Source organism: Rhinolophus hipposideros, assembly GCF_964194185.1.
Source record: "Rhinolophus hipposideros genome assembly, chromosome: 3".
NCBI classification, from domain to species: domain Eukaryota; kingdom Metazoa; phylum Chordata; class Mammalia; order Chiroptera; family Rhinolophidae; genus Rhinolophus; species Rhinolophus hipposideros.
This window is the reverse complement of record NC_138049.1, coordinates 106,739,298-106,754,574: the sequence shown is the minus strand read 5'-3', so window position 1 is coordinate 106,754,574 and position 15,277 is coordinate 106,739,298. Positions and strand designations below refer to the sequence as shown.

The 15,277-nt window shown below is 47.9% G+C and overlaps 1 protein-coding gene and 1 long non-coding RNA gene across 3 annotated transcripts; both read left to right on the top strand.

The window, feature by feature from the left end:
- Positions 1–328: 328 nt before the first annotated feature.
- LOC308496263 (heat shock 70 kDa protein 1) lies at positions 329–2,834 on the top strand. Its single transcript, XM_081045198.1, has one exon. It carries the CDS (start codon positions 548–550, stop codon positions 2,471–2,473), a length of 1,926 nt encoding a protein of 641 aa, XP_080901324.1. The 5' UTR covers positions 329–547; the 3' UTR covers positions 2,474–2,834.
- A 4,283-nt stretch (positions 2,835–7,117) lies between these two features.
- Positions 7,118–8,877, top strand: LOC308494066. Of its 2 annotated transcripts, none has more exons than XR_013992848.1 (5): positions 7,118–7,244; positions 7,429–7,467; positions 7,692–7,731; positions 8,287–8,460; positions 8,677–8,877. It is a non-coding gene; the product is annotated as an uncharacterized lncRNA (long non-coding RNA). The 2 variants fall into 2 exon arrangements; XR_013992849.1 differs by having other exon boundaries at positions 7,119–7,264.
- The last annotated feature ends 6,400 nt before the right edge of the window (positions 8,878–15,277 follow it).

Genomic DNA, 15,277 nt, shown 5'->3' with positions numbered 1-15,277 from the left:
CAGTTCGTACAAGCCAAGAGCTGACCCTTCCCGGCAGTATCAGCGGGACAGCTGGCCGCGATACCGGCCCGAAGGGGGTGAACCGAGGGAACGCCCACCCTGCCCAGCGCGGCTGTGGGGCCCCACCCCTTAGGACTCCGGTGTTCTCGCGAAAAGACGACAAGGATCTGGAGAGTTCTGCGAGGGGCGGCACCCAGGACGCTGATTGGCCCGAGGCGGCCTGGGGGCAGGACGCAAGGAGAACGCCCTGGAAGGTTCCGGGCACAGGCGTCCCCGCCGAGCTCGGTGATTGGGTGGAGCGCGGAGAGGGTGGGGGCGAGGAGGAATTACAAATGCAGAGCCGCGGGCCGCGGGGAAGCAGCGAGCCTGCGGAGCGGAGGTGCTTGTGGCGGCGTTGTCCGGTGTGCCTGAGCGCGGCTCCCACAGACCCAGTGCCTCGGCGGACGAGCCCCTGCGTTACGGAGAGGACCGAGTTTCTGGTCGCCGACCCCGGCCGCCGTTGACCAGGCCCGAACCTCAGCGCGGCGCGAGAGAGCAGGACACCGGCATGGCGAAAAGCACGGCCATCGGCATCGACCTGGGCACCACCTACTCGTGCGTGGGGGTGTTCCAGCACGGCAAGGTGGAGATCATCGCCAACGACCAGGGCAACCGCACCACCCCCAGCTACGTGGCCTTCACCGACACCGAGCGGCTCATCGGGGATGCGGCCAAGAACCAGGTGGCGCTGAACCCGCAGAACACCGTGTTCGACGCCAAGCGGCTGATCGGCCGCAAGTTCGGCGACCCGGTGGTGCAGTCGGACATGAAGCACTGGCCTTTCCAGGTGATCAACGACGGCGACAAGCCCAAGGTGCAGGTGAGCTACAAGGGGGAGACCAAGGCGTTCTACCCCGAGGAGATCTCGTCCATGGTGCTGACCAAGATGAAGGAGATCGCCGAGGCGTACCTGGGCTACCCGGTGACCAACGCGGTGGTCACCGTGCCGGCCTACTTCAACGACTCGCAGCGCCAGGCCACCAAGGATGCGGGGGTGATCGCGGGGCTGAACGTGCTGAGGATCATCAACGAGCCCACGGCGGCCGCCATCGCCTACGGCCTGGACCGGACGGGCAAGGGGGAGCGCAACGTGCTCATCTTCGACCTGGGCGGGGGCACCTTCGACGTGTCCATCCTGACGATCGACGACGGCATCTTCGAGGTGAAGGCCACCGCCGGGGACACCCACCTGGGAGGGGAGGACTTTGACAACAGGCTGGTGAGCCACTTCGTGGAGGAGTTCAAGAGGAAGCACAAGAAGGACATCAGCCAGAACAAGCGAGCCGTGAGGCGGCTGCGCACCGCCTGCGAGAGGGCCAAGAGGACCCTGTCGTCCAGCACGCAGGCCAGCCTGGAGATCGACTCCCTGTTCGAGGGCATCGACTTCTACACGTCCATCACCAGGGCCCGGTTCGAGGAGCTGTGCTCGGACCTGTTCCGTGGCACCCTGGAGCCGGTGGAGAAGGCCCTGCGTGACGCCAAGCTGGACAAGGCCCAGATCCACGACCTGGTCCTGGTGGGGGGCTCCACGCGCATCCCCAAGGTGCAGAAGCTGCTGCAGGACTTCTTCAACGGGCGCGACCTCAACAAGAGCATCAACCCGGACGAAGCGGTAGCCTACGGGGCGGCGGTGCAGGCAGCCATCCTGATGGGGGACAAGTCTGAGAACGTGCAGGACCTGCTGCTGCTGGACGTGGCTCCCCTGTCGCTGGGGCTGGAGACGGCCGGCGGCGTGATGACCGCCCTGATCAAGCGCAACTCCACCATCCCCACCAAGCAGACGCAGATCTTCACCACCTACTCGGACAACCAGCCCGGGGTGCTGATCCAGGTGTACGAGGGCGAGCGGGCCATGACCAAGGACAACAACCTGCTGGGGCGCTTCGACCTGAGTGGCATCCCACCGGCCCCCAGGGGCGTGCCTCAGATCGAGGTGACCTTCGACATCGACGCCAATGGCATCCTGAACGTCACGGCCATGGACAAGAGCACGGGCAAGGCCAACAAGATCACCATCACCAACGACAAGGGCCGCCTGAGCAAGGAGGAGATCGAGCGCATGGTGCAGGACGCCGAGAAGTACAAAGCCGAGGACGAGGTCCAGCGCGAGAGGGTGTCTGCCAAGAACGCCTTGGAGTCCTACGCCTTCAACATGAGGAGCGCTGTGGAGGATGAGGGGCTCAAGGGCAAGATCAGCGAGGCGGACAAGAAGAAGGTGCTGGACAAGTGCCAGGAGGTGATTTCCTGGCTGGACGCCAACACCCTAGCGGAGAAGGAGGAGTTTGAGCACAAGAGGAAGGAGCTGGAGCAGGTGTGTAACCCCATCATCAGCGGACTGTACCAGGGGGCGGGTGGCCCTGGGGCCGGTGGCTTTGGGGCCCAGGCCCCCAAGGGGGGCCCTGGGTCAGGCCCCACCATTGAGGAGGTCGATTAGGTCCCCAACCTTATTTTTTCGGTATTTGTTTCTGAGACTGAGGGGATCCTAAAACCTTGCTATTGCCTGTATGTTTTTCTAATTTCTGTTTCCTAGCATTTTAGTTCTATCTAAAATTACCTTGTATCCTGATTAATTTGCTCATGTTTGTCATTTCTCTTGGATTATTAATGTGTTGTCTAGAATTATTAGCACTTAATGTAAGTTGGCACTGTAAGGGTGTCTTTCTTTCGAGTCACATGAATCAACAGTGCCACCCTCTGTTTTAGTTTTTGGCTTTGTAAACACCTAAAGTCATGGAATGTCTTTTTTTTAAACTTGTATTTTAAGGATGAAAAATTACAATAAAATGTTAATAATGTGTGCCTATTTTTATTTGGGGAAGGCTAATGGACTCTTGGGAAATTTATGGATTACCCAGATTGAAATAGTCAGTACTTCGCAAGAGAGGTCCTCGTATAGTCGTGATTATCATCATTGTTTTGGACTTAATTCTTGGTGGTCATTTACATCTAGTTAGAAAAGAAAAAGTCTAGGTGACCATTTCGATTGGGGTGGGGTTTGCTTTAGAGATTATTAGGGTGAGGAGCTATAGAAGGGGTTTGGGGAGAAGTTAACAGTATTGAGGGGTTTTATGGTTCCTGACTCTCTTCCACTTAATTTGTGCAGAGCTCTTTAATACCCACTTGTAAACTGTGTGTCTTCCAATGTTTTATCTAGGTTGTAAATACATTTAGGAGTGAACAAAAGAGAAAAATGAGATACAGATTCACATTCTCACCTGGTGATCAAGTGCAAATTATTTAGCCTCTCTTTTTTTGTTTGTTTGTTTTTCTAAATGGCTTCAGTTCCAAAGTTCTAAGGTCGTTTTGCACTGTGCTATGGACAAGCGACACCTTCAACCATGGTTACCCTCGCTGCAGTTATCCAAGTGAGAGTCGAAGAGGGAGATAACTCAAGAGCTTGGGCCAGGCACTGTATGGGGTTCTTTGAGTTACCCCAATAATCCTCAGTAATCATTCAACCACTCTCTACATATCAGGTATTATGAAGCTTTTTTTATAGGTGAGCATACAGAGATGGTCACCTCAACTATATCCAGGGAAAAATTAGCACAGTGATAGTTTGGGGGCCAGGGTGTTTTCCACACTGACTGAACACTGGTGTCTGGTTCCAAGTACTGTGTTTACCCCAATTCTTTGTCCTTTTTATGGACAATCTCAAAACAATAGCAATTTAAAATAATTGCAAATTTAATTATGAAGAAAGGAGATAAAAGCTGTACAGCATAGTGCTGGAAAGATGTAGGAAACTGGCTTTTCTCCCACACAAACCCTTTTGTAGGGGGTGTTCTTCCTGTCTAGCAGTTAGGTGTCCTGAACACTTCCTCCAGCTTGAGACAATCTCAGCTTCCTTCCTACCAAAAACATCCTTGAAATGCCTACTCTAAAATCAAACAAATTAAAGTTCTATATTATTATATCTTTCAATAAATGCTTCGCTCTGGGAAAAATCAAACAGTTTAGGACTGACGAAATATAGGAAGCCCTCCTTGAAAGCTTGTAAAGGAAAAGGAATATATAGAAAAGAGTTCCTTTGATTCCTGGGCCAATTCTCAAAGGCCTGCTTTACTCACAAGATAGGTCAACTACAATGCAGCCTAAGACCATAGCATATACAAAGCATAGTAGAGGGAATAAATCCTTTGGCTTCAAGCCATAATTCTTCAACCCAATGACCTATTAAAATCATTTGGGAAGGCTGTCCTGCAGGGCAGCAGGCAGAGTCTCTGCACCTGCTCCCCACATAACGCAGGATATGGCTAGGGCCAAATACAAAATACTCTAGTCAGTGCAATAAGCAAGAAGAAGGAAATCAAAAGCATACAGATTGCAAAGGAAGAGTGTGGGGACAGAGTCCCAGAGAGCAGTTTCCAGGCTCTTAGCCTCATGTGGAGAGGTGCTGGCTCGGGTGGTAGTAGATGGCCGTCAGCTGTAACCGTTGAGCCATTGGCCGCTGATATTACTGTTGCGGCTTCGGAGGGAAGCCAAAGAGAGTGGAGGAGAGTTGGTCAGTTGGCAGCAAAGCGGACAGCAGGTCACACATCCCAGCCTCCAGTGAGACCATAGTGGTATGACTTCCATACCTATGGCTCTGTGGGTGTTCCTTTTTGGCCTAGCCATATCCTGCGTTCTTATGTGGGGAGCGGGAGCAGAGATGCCGCAGGCCACCCCACACGACAAATGGCACAGTGAGCAGGGTATAGCTTTGGCCAAAGCTCTCCAAAGGCCAGTGGAACAGTTTGTGCATATGAACACTCAGCCTCAGGAAGACCAGGAGGAGCAGCTGCCGGAGAGCTGGACTGCCGTGGAGGGGTGGGAAGATCTGGACGGTTCCCCAACCAGCAGAGGGCGGAGAAAGCAAAGGTTGTTGCGGCCCTGTGGGCTGGGAAGTGCTTGTTGAGGCAGCCTGGATGTGGGACTTGTAGTCCCAGGAGGAAACGCTTGCTGAGTCCTCCGTGGGAGATGAGGGTGAGGTCAAGGTCGTCCCTCACCCCCAGGACAGCCCTGGTGAATGACTATGGACTATGGGGAATTGCCTTCCATCCCTAATTTAGTGGACTGCTTGACTGTTTGGGAACATACCACCATGTAGTGGGACTGGCGGATGTTTGCTTTTGTGTCTTGACCGGCCACCAATGAGAATATGTAAGCACCTTGACTGTGAGTCGCTGTTGTTCCAGCACGGTACCCCGAGAGGTCCAGAGAGAGTGGCAGTGCCCTGAGAGCCCTGGCTGAGCCCAGGAAGTTGGGCTGTGCCCAGAGACCCCGCAGGCTGCCCTGCATGACAAAGACTAAGAAAAAAAATGCAGATGCCAGGCCAGTTCAGAATCTCTGAGTGGGCTAAGGCATTGTATAGAGTTCAAGCTGCCTAATTGTTGCCAATATGCAGCCAAAGTTGAGAAAACACTGCACCAGAAGCTATTCCTGATTGCATGTTTAGAGGGATAGGGGCATGTCAGAGCGAAGCAGGCAGGTGTCAGTACTTCCAGGAGCAGCAGCTGAGTGGGCTTCTTGCTGCGTGGGAGCCTGAAGGCTTCAAGTCCTTCAAGTCCTTAAAGTATCGATCCACAGGCAGCAGCATCATGGAGGTCAGGAAATCCCTACCAAAAACGTCTGCAGCAACAGTGTAATGGGGCAAAACAGAATTTCTGAGGCTGGGCCAATTAAGTTCATACTCCCTCATTAGGGAAGTGGTTCATTAGGAAGCAACATCAGAATATAAGTCGTCACCTAATTGTACATATATACATCTTAACATTTCAAGGAAAATCACTTTGCAACCTCAGCCATAGGTGGAAGTCGACCCCTGGGAGCTGAGAAATGTATCAAATAAGTGAATACCACAGGATTCTTGGAAGAGATTTTTTTTTGACGAAGGGCTGAAATCTTGGGGTAAGGAGGAGCAGATGGAAAGATAATTGCAGAAGAAAATAAAAGGATATATTTCCTGCACTCACTATGGCCTTCCAAATTTTACCGTATGCTCACTGTGCCTAAATTATGTGACTCAAAAAGGATACTGATTTTGTATGATTTGGAACTCCCAAATCACCATTGTATGTGGCATTTATGCAAAAGATGCCTACACACATTACCAAAAAACATCTGCATTTATAAATGAGGAGGTATAGAAAGGTCCAGGTAGGTGGGACTTGGGATAATATATGAGTTGATGGATTAAGGGCCAAAAGCAAATGACTAGGGAAGATTTATGAGAGAGTGAAGCCTAGTGAAGGGAGGAGAATAGGGCCTGGCGGTTGCCACCCCACCCCAATTGGTTTGCTTCTAACCTACCTTACATAGGGTGCTATTCAGAGCACCCTGAACGCGTCCATTGTTTTTGGCCAACTTCCATGCCTTGTACTGCTCATAAAAAGATACAAAGAAGGGGGGAATGGGGAATAGTTATTTCATAGGTACAGAGTTTCAGTTTGCAAGACGAAAAAGTTCTGGAGATCTGTTACACAACAATGTGAATATATGTAACACTACTTAAGTGTACACTTTTAAAAAGTTAGAATGGTTTTTAAAGAGTTATCAAATTGTGTATTTTAAATATGTGCAGTTTATTGTAGTCAATTATACCTTAACAAAGTTAAAGGAGAAAAAAAGACACATGCAACTTAATAGGCCTGACAGGTCTGCAGGCTCCAGTGGGGCTACGAATTCAGATTTCGCTGATGACAGTCCCTGACTGTGACCCGGATCCCAAGACGGGACGCGTTAAGGACGAGGGATGAGGCTCTGAGTGATTAATGGAGCCAAAGGGGAGTGGGCTGTGCCCGGCCCCTAGGAATAGCGCTCAGGTGCGCGGACGGCAGGCCGGCACTGGGGACTTTTTCCCGCCTGGCCAGTTAGGTCACCGGCTTTTTGTTTTTCAAAATTGAAAAAACATCTCCGAATATTTGCCCGTAAGTGTGAGAAGCATTCACTGATGGCCTCTCTTTCCCTTTGTTTTGCTCTTGTTTGGACGAATGATGGGGGAACTGTCGCGGGCCGAATCAGGCATCTAGGAAGACAGCTACGGCCGGCAGGCCCCCGACGTCATGCCACCATAAATAGCCTGGCCCCGCCATTATAGTTCTCTTTGGGCGACGAATTGTCGGAAGTAGACATGAGCGTAGTGTGTCTGTCGGGAGCAACGCAGTCTACGCTTAAAAGAAGGGGTAGCGCAGGTTGCCTGCGCTCCGGCCATGTTTGCGCGGCAGGTACCTCGGGGCCTTGCTAGGTGAGGGGACCGCAGTCTCGGACTGAGGTGGATGAACTACCGTTACAGTCGAGTCTCTGGTGTCTCACGGATGCCACTGCTTAGAAATAACCCAGCCTGGGACGGGGCCGGGGGAGCTCATCCGGAGTCGCCCCGGCCTCTGTTGACTATTGTTTTCTTTACAGGGTCCTGATTCTCGCAGGCGGGTCTACAGCGCCACGAGGGTGAGTGGGTTGTGCGGGATGGGAGTTGTTGGCAGTCGCCCTGGGGATGGATTGGGGGTGATGATGACTACAGGTGACTCTGAGTGTCTCGCTGACGCCATCACCGCAGCGCGCTGACCACCTTCTCCCCGGGGCTGGGATCCTGAGTACCTGGGCTCTGGGAGAAGTGGATGGATGGCCAGGATTTCTTACTCATCATTTGTTCCTGTTCATTTCTCCATTAGGGATATAAGAGGTTCAGCGATGTGTTATCCTCGAATAAAGGTGAGTGTTAGGTGGGAGTGCATTGTCCTTCACAGACCATTTTGTTGCCCAAGCTCTCCTGCTTTTTAATGAACACATGCAACAATGCAAATATTTCACTTAGTGGTTTTCTAAGGGCTACTATTTGGTTTACATTTTTCTAGTGAAGATTACTTTTTGAAGAATCTTGTAACACAATGTTTTTGTGTAAACCTCGTTAAACCTGCTTTCTCCACCCATTTTCCTACTGTCAAATTCCCTACATGCTGGGTCTCCCTGATAGAGCTATTTTATGCAGTTCTAAATTTATTTTCTAGGTCTTTCCTCTCCCAAACTACCCATCCTTTTGTGTCTCAATGTATAAGATCCCTTCCCAGGATGGCTTCTCTTGATCCAGGTCTCTCTAAATTGGGAATGATGATTTCTCAGACTAGAGTCTCTGACGCTGGTCCTGATGTCAAAAATTAAGTTCTGACTCATTTTGGGAGAACTGGATGCTTAGGTCTCTTAGAAGGGACAGTGGAAGGGCTGTGCCTCTGCTCGTCCTTCTCATTGGTTGTCCTGTTTTCATTCTAGCGTGAGCTCTGGAAGCCCAGCCATCAGGGATTTGCAACTAAAATAGTGCTGAGGGCCTGAGGTTACACTCCTCTTGGAGCAGTGCTGTTGAGATGGCTGGGATGCCTAGGTAATGGTTCCTGCCACTTCCGGCTATGAAAAGAAGAGCCACGGTCCTTATCTCTGGCTACTGTGGTGAGTCTGCCAGTTTTTCTAACATCTCAAGAGTGCTTGTGATTACCTGGTTGGACTAGGGTCTCTGAGTATTTCTCTGAGGATTTTTGAAACCACCTGATCCACCCATTGCCCATCCTTTAATCCTGTGTGACAGCTCCCCTGCCTATCCAGCTTCATGTATTAATGACCGTTGCCTGCATGGTTCTAAAACATGTTCCTTTCATGAAATTTCAGGGTTTTGCTGACAAAAAGGAGGCCCTCTTTACCTGGTGTTGGGAACTTACATCTTTCCTGCATTGACCTGTGTGAGCAGCTGTCAGTTTATTGGAGGAAAAAACAAATTTGGGGCGCTTAAATATCAATTAGCTTTCACTTCTTTGTCTTAAAACAAGTACTTGGTTTTATCAGAAGGATTCTAATAAAGTATTTCAAAGCAAACAAAGTAGATTCTTTGGTCTCAATGAAAACAAGATGGTTCCGAAAAATTTAGGGATGGGGGAAGGGGTTATCACTTTGTGAGGGGTATAAATGTCTATTACATTGTTCTGTACACCTGAAACTAATAAAAAATAAAAACATTTAGGGAAGTAAAAGGTAGTAACTACTAGTAAAGGTGCATTACAGTTGAAACCTAGCTGTACTACTTTACGGGTATGTGCAAGAAACTAAGATTGTACCATGTATGGACACTGCTGTTAAGGATTTCTAGATCGACTACCATAGCTTCCTGTTGTACTAGAAGTTATTGGCAAGGCATTTGGGATTTTTTTTAACTTGTGTTTTTCCAGGATCCATCAGCTCCCAAGTCAAGTAGTTTCAATCTAGTTGTGGAGGGCACAGCTCACAGTGGCCCATATGGGGATTGAACTGGCAACCTTGTTAAGGGCACCACCCTCTAACCAACTGAGCTAACCAGCTGCCCCCCACATTTAGGACTTAAGATAATGTTGACACAGGCACCAAATTTGCCCCTTTTTTTGCCAAAATTTTTATTGGGGAACAGTGTGTACTTCCGGGACTTTTCAAAGTTTCAATTTTACCAGAGGTGGATGGTTGTGGTGAAGGGTGGCCATCGTTACTTAAGGTGATATTTCTTTAATCACCAGTTTATGTATCTATTGACTCATCTTGTAAAAATTGGATTTCTTACTGATCATTTCCAGCTTGATCTCCACTGAAACAGATCAGAGATTCCCTTTATTTTCCTTAATCACATTTGCTTTTTTGAAATTGCCCTGTAACTCCTTGAGGGCAGGGTACCTGCTCCCATTTGCTATTCTCTGATCAGAGATTCCCTGCGTTTCAGTCCTTTAGGATTGAAAACTTTAGGATTAGCCCTGTTTAAAAGGAACATGTTCTCTAAAAAAAAAAAAAAAAAAAAAAGGTGGATTAAAAGAGGTATTTTTTATTAAAATAATTAAAATCCTTCACTTGGCTCCCAGTTTTTAGGGCAAGAACCAAACCAGTGTGTTAACCACTGTTAAGGTTACTTTTGGACTGGGTTGGGGTTGGGAGGAGGAGAATTGGACATTTTTCTGCATGGATTTTTGAATTGTTACCACTAAGTATTCGTGCTAGACAGCCCCAACCTCTTTGGTTCTCAGGCATCATTCTATATCATGATCTTGGTAAGCTTTTCACATGCTTAGTTGGGTCCTTAAGAATCAACCTTGCAAAGTAGATATATCTACCCCACGACAGGCAAGGAATAGAAAGCTCAGGGATGTTAAAATAATTTCCTAAAGCTCAGACAACGAAGTAGTAGGATTCAAATTCCTGTCTCCAGCTTTAGAACACCAGTAACTGAAGTGAACCTGCCTTGGGTTCAATTTCCCTTTTTCTCTCTCCCACGTGGAGGAAACCACCCAGCTGAATTGTGGCTTTATCATCCTGACTTTATAGTTTCACTCTGCATTCTTCAACAATCTATTGTTTGGTTTTGTATCTTTTTGAATTTCATAAGTACAGATTAATTTATGTGATTCTACAACTTGCTTTTTTTTGTTGTATTTTTCTGCAGTTATTTCAGATTCCACCCTTCTATACACATTTCTGTCCAATTTCTTGAATTAAAACTTTGTGTTTAGGTTGTTTAGGTTGGTGTTTAGGTGGTATACGAGGACTTTTTAAGTGCATTTTTCTAGGGTGACTAGTGCATAGGAAGTGTAGGGGGCGGGTTAAGATTATGGAGGTAAACTGAACACTTACAGTTTAACTTTGGCTGAGTTAACTTATCTACTTTATCACAATTTCCTCAGTTGTAAATGGATGAGTGCCACCCTTACAGAGTTAGATTTAAATATATGTAAATGTACTTACAACGAAGGTATTCATTGCAATCATTTCAAATAGCTAAGGCATTCATTTGCAGAGCGTATGCAGCCTAGTCAGTACATTACCCACCCTTATTTGTATGGTCTTCCCCTGGGTGTTGGGACCCTCTTTCCCGTGCCATTCCCAGGTTTGGGGTGTAAGATCGAGCTACAGCCATGGTAAAGATTGTCACTTAACTTGTCTTTATTCCAGGTTTGGAAATCACTTACCAATCTGCGTCCTTTAGCCCCATGGCCTTTCCTCACAAAGTTGGCTGATTAATAAGGCCTCCACCCCAAAACTGATCTTTTCCTCACCCCACCAGGCTCTTGGAGTGGAGTAACTCCAGAAGTAACGAGTCTTCCCTCCCAGACCACTGAGCAGATCTCCCCATATCTCTTAGCAGAGACTGGCCTGCTATCAGCCACCTCAGACAGTCTCCCAGGGCCTGGCTGTGGCCTGTCTCCCCAGGCCTCCCAGGAATACTCAACAACTAGCTGCTGCTAGACCCCCCAGACACCCCTCCACCCTGCCAGTTGCTCGGGCCAGAACCCTTGGAATCTGCTTGACTCCTGTTCTTACATACTCCGTATATCTAATTTGTGAGCAAATCATGCTGGCTGGCACTATCTTAAAAACCAAAATCGGACTGCATCTCACCTCCACTGCTACTCTATTCTGGTGGGAGCCACCATCGGCTCACCTACATGACTGCAACAGCCTCCTAACTGGACTGGCTTCCACCCTTGCCCCGTTACAGTCTTCCAATTCATGGCTTGGGTCTTGTCCCTCCCCTGCGTAAAATCCTGCCGTGGCTCCCGTTCTACTCAGTGAAAGCCCGTCTTTACAGAGACCATGGCCTCCCAGTCTAGCTGTTAGCTCTGACCTCATCTCCTTTCCACTCAGTTCCAGCCATGAGGCATAAAGCCGGGGGCTGGTAGTCACTATCCTCTATGTTCAGGGAATAGTTTGACTGATGGCTGGGGTCTGCCAAGTGCCCATGGCCTGTGGGGTAGATCCAAACTCGTGCCAACAGCTTGCAAATGAATTTACTTAGGTTGTGAGAAAATCCTAGAGCCGAGAAATAAGCTTACAAACTTTTGGACATTGCTTGTGGGCATGTGATTATACAATCCCTTTGGAAAACAATTTAGCAATATCTTCAATATGATGAGGCACCTTCTCTAACCCAGCATTTCCACTTCTGATAACACACCCTGAACAAACCCGTGTGAACAGGACTGATGTACACAGAAGTCCTCAGCAGTATTCTTTGTAATGGGACAAAAGGAAACAACCCAAATGTTCTCCAACAAGAAAATGGATAAATTGTGGTATATTCATAAAATGTAATACCATAGAGTAGTTATGTGTTAGGTACACTATGACTAACACACCAGTGTGGATTACTCTCACAATGTGAAGAAACAGGCAAGTCACAGAAGAATACATACATAGTATAGTGTTTAAAGACCTTTACAGCTGAACAATGTATTGTTCAGAGTTAAGTATAATATAGTAAAGCAGAAAGAAATGCATAACATTGCTAAATGCTAACTTCAATATAATAGTTATCTGGGCTGTGACGGGGTGGGGAGGGAGAGAGATACAGTCAAGGGGGTGTACCTGGGGGGCCCATGGGAGCTCATGGTATAGTATTTTCATTATTTCTGTGTGTGTTAACTATTTCTTAAAAACATGGCTGGGGACCTGTGACTCCCAAAAGGCTGAGCAAAAGCCAAAGGTAAGCCACCCCACAGGGATACTGCCACATGGGAGCTCATGAAGACAAGTGCTCCTAAGATGAGCTAGAATAAAAAACACAGACAGGGCCATCCATCCCCACGGGAACAAGTCAGCAGGCACAGTAACAGTTGATTACAGCTAAGAAACTCATAATAGCGCTCTTGGAGGCTGAAAATATTCAGCGATCAAAGAAAGAATTTAATCCGTTGTGCAGGAACAGGGCATTATAAAGAGCGAGCAGGCAGATTTGAAAAAACAAAAACGTAGATGGGACAGAGCCCCAGAGAGCAGTTTCCAGGCTCTCGGCATCACATAGAAAAGTGCTGGCTCAAGTAGTAAATGGCCATCAACTGTAATTGGCTGGCCATCAGCTGTGGCTAGTTGGCCGTCAGCTGTAACCAGTGAGCCATTGGCCACTAATATAACTGCCATGGCTACGCTAGCATCAAATGGGGGCTAGCAAGAAGATGGTGGCTGAGCCTGCAAACGGAGCAGTGAGGTTTGCGAATAGTGTGGCTCCTGCTTTCTGTGTCTCCAACCCAGCAGCCAGCGAGAGTATAGTGGTATGACTCCCCTACCTATGGCTCTGTGGGTGTTGCTTTTAGGCCTCACCATGTCCTGTGTTCTTATGTGGGGAGCAGGAGCTGAGACCCCGCAGGCCGCCCTGCATAACAGTAGAAATTCTAGAATTGGAATAAAAAAATACATAAGAAGCACAAAAAACAGGTTAAATAACAGACCAGCTGAATAGAGAATTAGTGAATTGGAAGAAGAAATCCATAATGTGGAGCAGAGAAAACATGAATAATGAAAAGGACATTAAAAGAAGGGTGGAATAATCAAATATATGATGATGGAAGGAGAACTTGGATGGAAGGAGATGGAAGGTGAACACACAGTGGGATTTATGGATGATGTGGTACCAAATTGTACACCTGAAATCTATGTAATTTTACTAACAAATGTCACCCCAATAAATTTAAAAAAAAGAAGGGTGGAATCTAATATATGGTGATGGAAAGGGAACTCACTTTGGGTGGTGAACACACAATGTGAGATATAGATGATGTAATACAGAATTGTACACCTGAAATCTATGTAACTTGACTAACAATTGTCACCACAATAAACGTTAATTAAAAAAAAGTGGAAAAAAAGGGAGGGATGGATGCTCCAACTTTTGGCAGTGCTTATGCAGAACAGCCCTCACCTCACTGTCTATTACAATGCAGGCGCCATCTTTACCTCTGTCCAGTGGCATATGGGGCATCTGGCTTTGAGTAGCTGTGGGGACAAAACCCCAAAAAGCAGTTTCCAGGCTCTCGGCCTCACATAGAAAGGTGCTGGCTCGGGTAGTAAATGGCCATCAACTGTGATCAGATGCCAGCAGCTGTAACCCGTAAGCCATTGGCCACTAATATAACGGCTGTGGCTACGCTAGCAGAAAAAAGGAATGGGGGCTAGCGAGAAGATGGTGGCTGGCAAGCGCGGACTGCTGTTAGGCAGATTATGTAGATCCTGCTTCCTGTGTTTCCAGCCTAGCCGCCAGCGAGAATATAGTGGTTTGACTCCCCTATCTATGGCTTCGTGGGTGTTCCTGTTTAGCCTTACCGTGTCCTGCGTTCTTGGGCGGGGAGTGGGAGCTAAGACCCTGCACGACAAATGGTGCAGCGAGCAGGGTCCCCTGCGTGACAGTAGCTCAGGCCATCTGTTAGTTTATTTATGTACTTCTTCGTCCATTAACATCCTACTTTTCCAGGATTTTTTTTTAATGTTTTTTTCTCCCTTCTTCTGAATCCCCCCCCCCCCATTTCAAGCCGTTGTTTCTCAGTCTAGTTGTGTAGGACACAGCTCCCTGGCCCATGCTGGTATTAGGAGCCTTGCGCTCCCCCGGGCTGAAGCAGTCAGAAAGCAGCTCACCGCAGCTCACGCTGGCTGCAGACCACTCACGCTGACCACCAGCTGCTCATGGCAGCACACAGCAGCCCATGCGAACCTTAGGCTGCTCATGCCGACCTCAGCAGCTCACAGCTGCCCAGCTCCAGGGAGAGCTGTTGTTCACAATCTTAGCTGTAGAGGGCGCAGCTCACTGGCCCATGTGGGAATCGAAGCAGCGACCTCAGCATTAGGAGTACGGAGCTCCGACCACCCAGCCGGCCCCAGGATTATGTTTTAATTGTTGTATTATCTTCCCAAATAATACGGAAACATTCTAAGAGTTAAAGTACCTGCTGATTCCTAAAATGTTGAATTATATTGCCTCAGTCAGGTGAACCTCAGGTGGAAATTAGTCACATTCTAGGCTGACTATTGCATGTCATTAAACAATTAAAATTTTAACAATGTAGTGCAGATAGAAATGTCAGCCAATTATTTCCAGTAATATGCTGATGTCAGGTAATAAACAGAGGGGGAGCTGTCTGTCTCTAAATGGCCTTGTGACAAGGGCAGGTACTACCCTGAATCCGGGAGCCTCCCTTTCCTAGCAGGACAAAGGAGTGGCTGTTGTACACACTGGATTGATTTCTCCTAAAGGACACTGAGTAACCGCTATAAAAAATTGCTTTAAACTTTTTATTATGAAACGTTTAAAACAGGAAGAATAGTATAAAGAACACCCATAAACCCACAACCTAAATCCAAGAGTTGTCAACATTTTTCCATATTTGAAACTGGCAAAAGTATATATTAAACTGTGTGTGTATATGTTATATATACAGTTGTCCCTTGAACACACGAATATGGGTTTGAATGTCATGGGTCCCCATATATGTGG

Coding starts and splice junctions, on each gene's coding strand:
- LOC308496263 (XM_081045198.1), top strand. CDS start 548: ATGGCGAAAAGCACGGCCATCGGCATCGACCTGGGCACCACCTACTCG.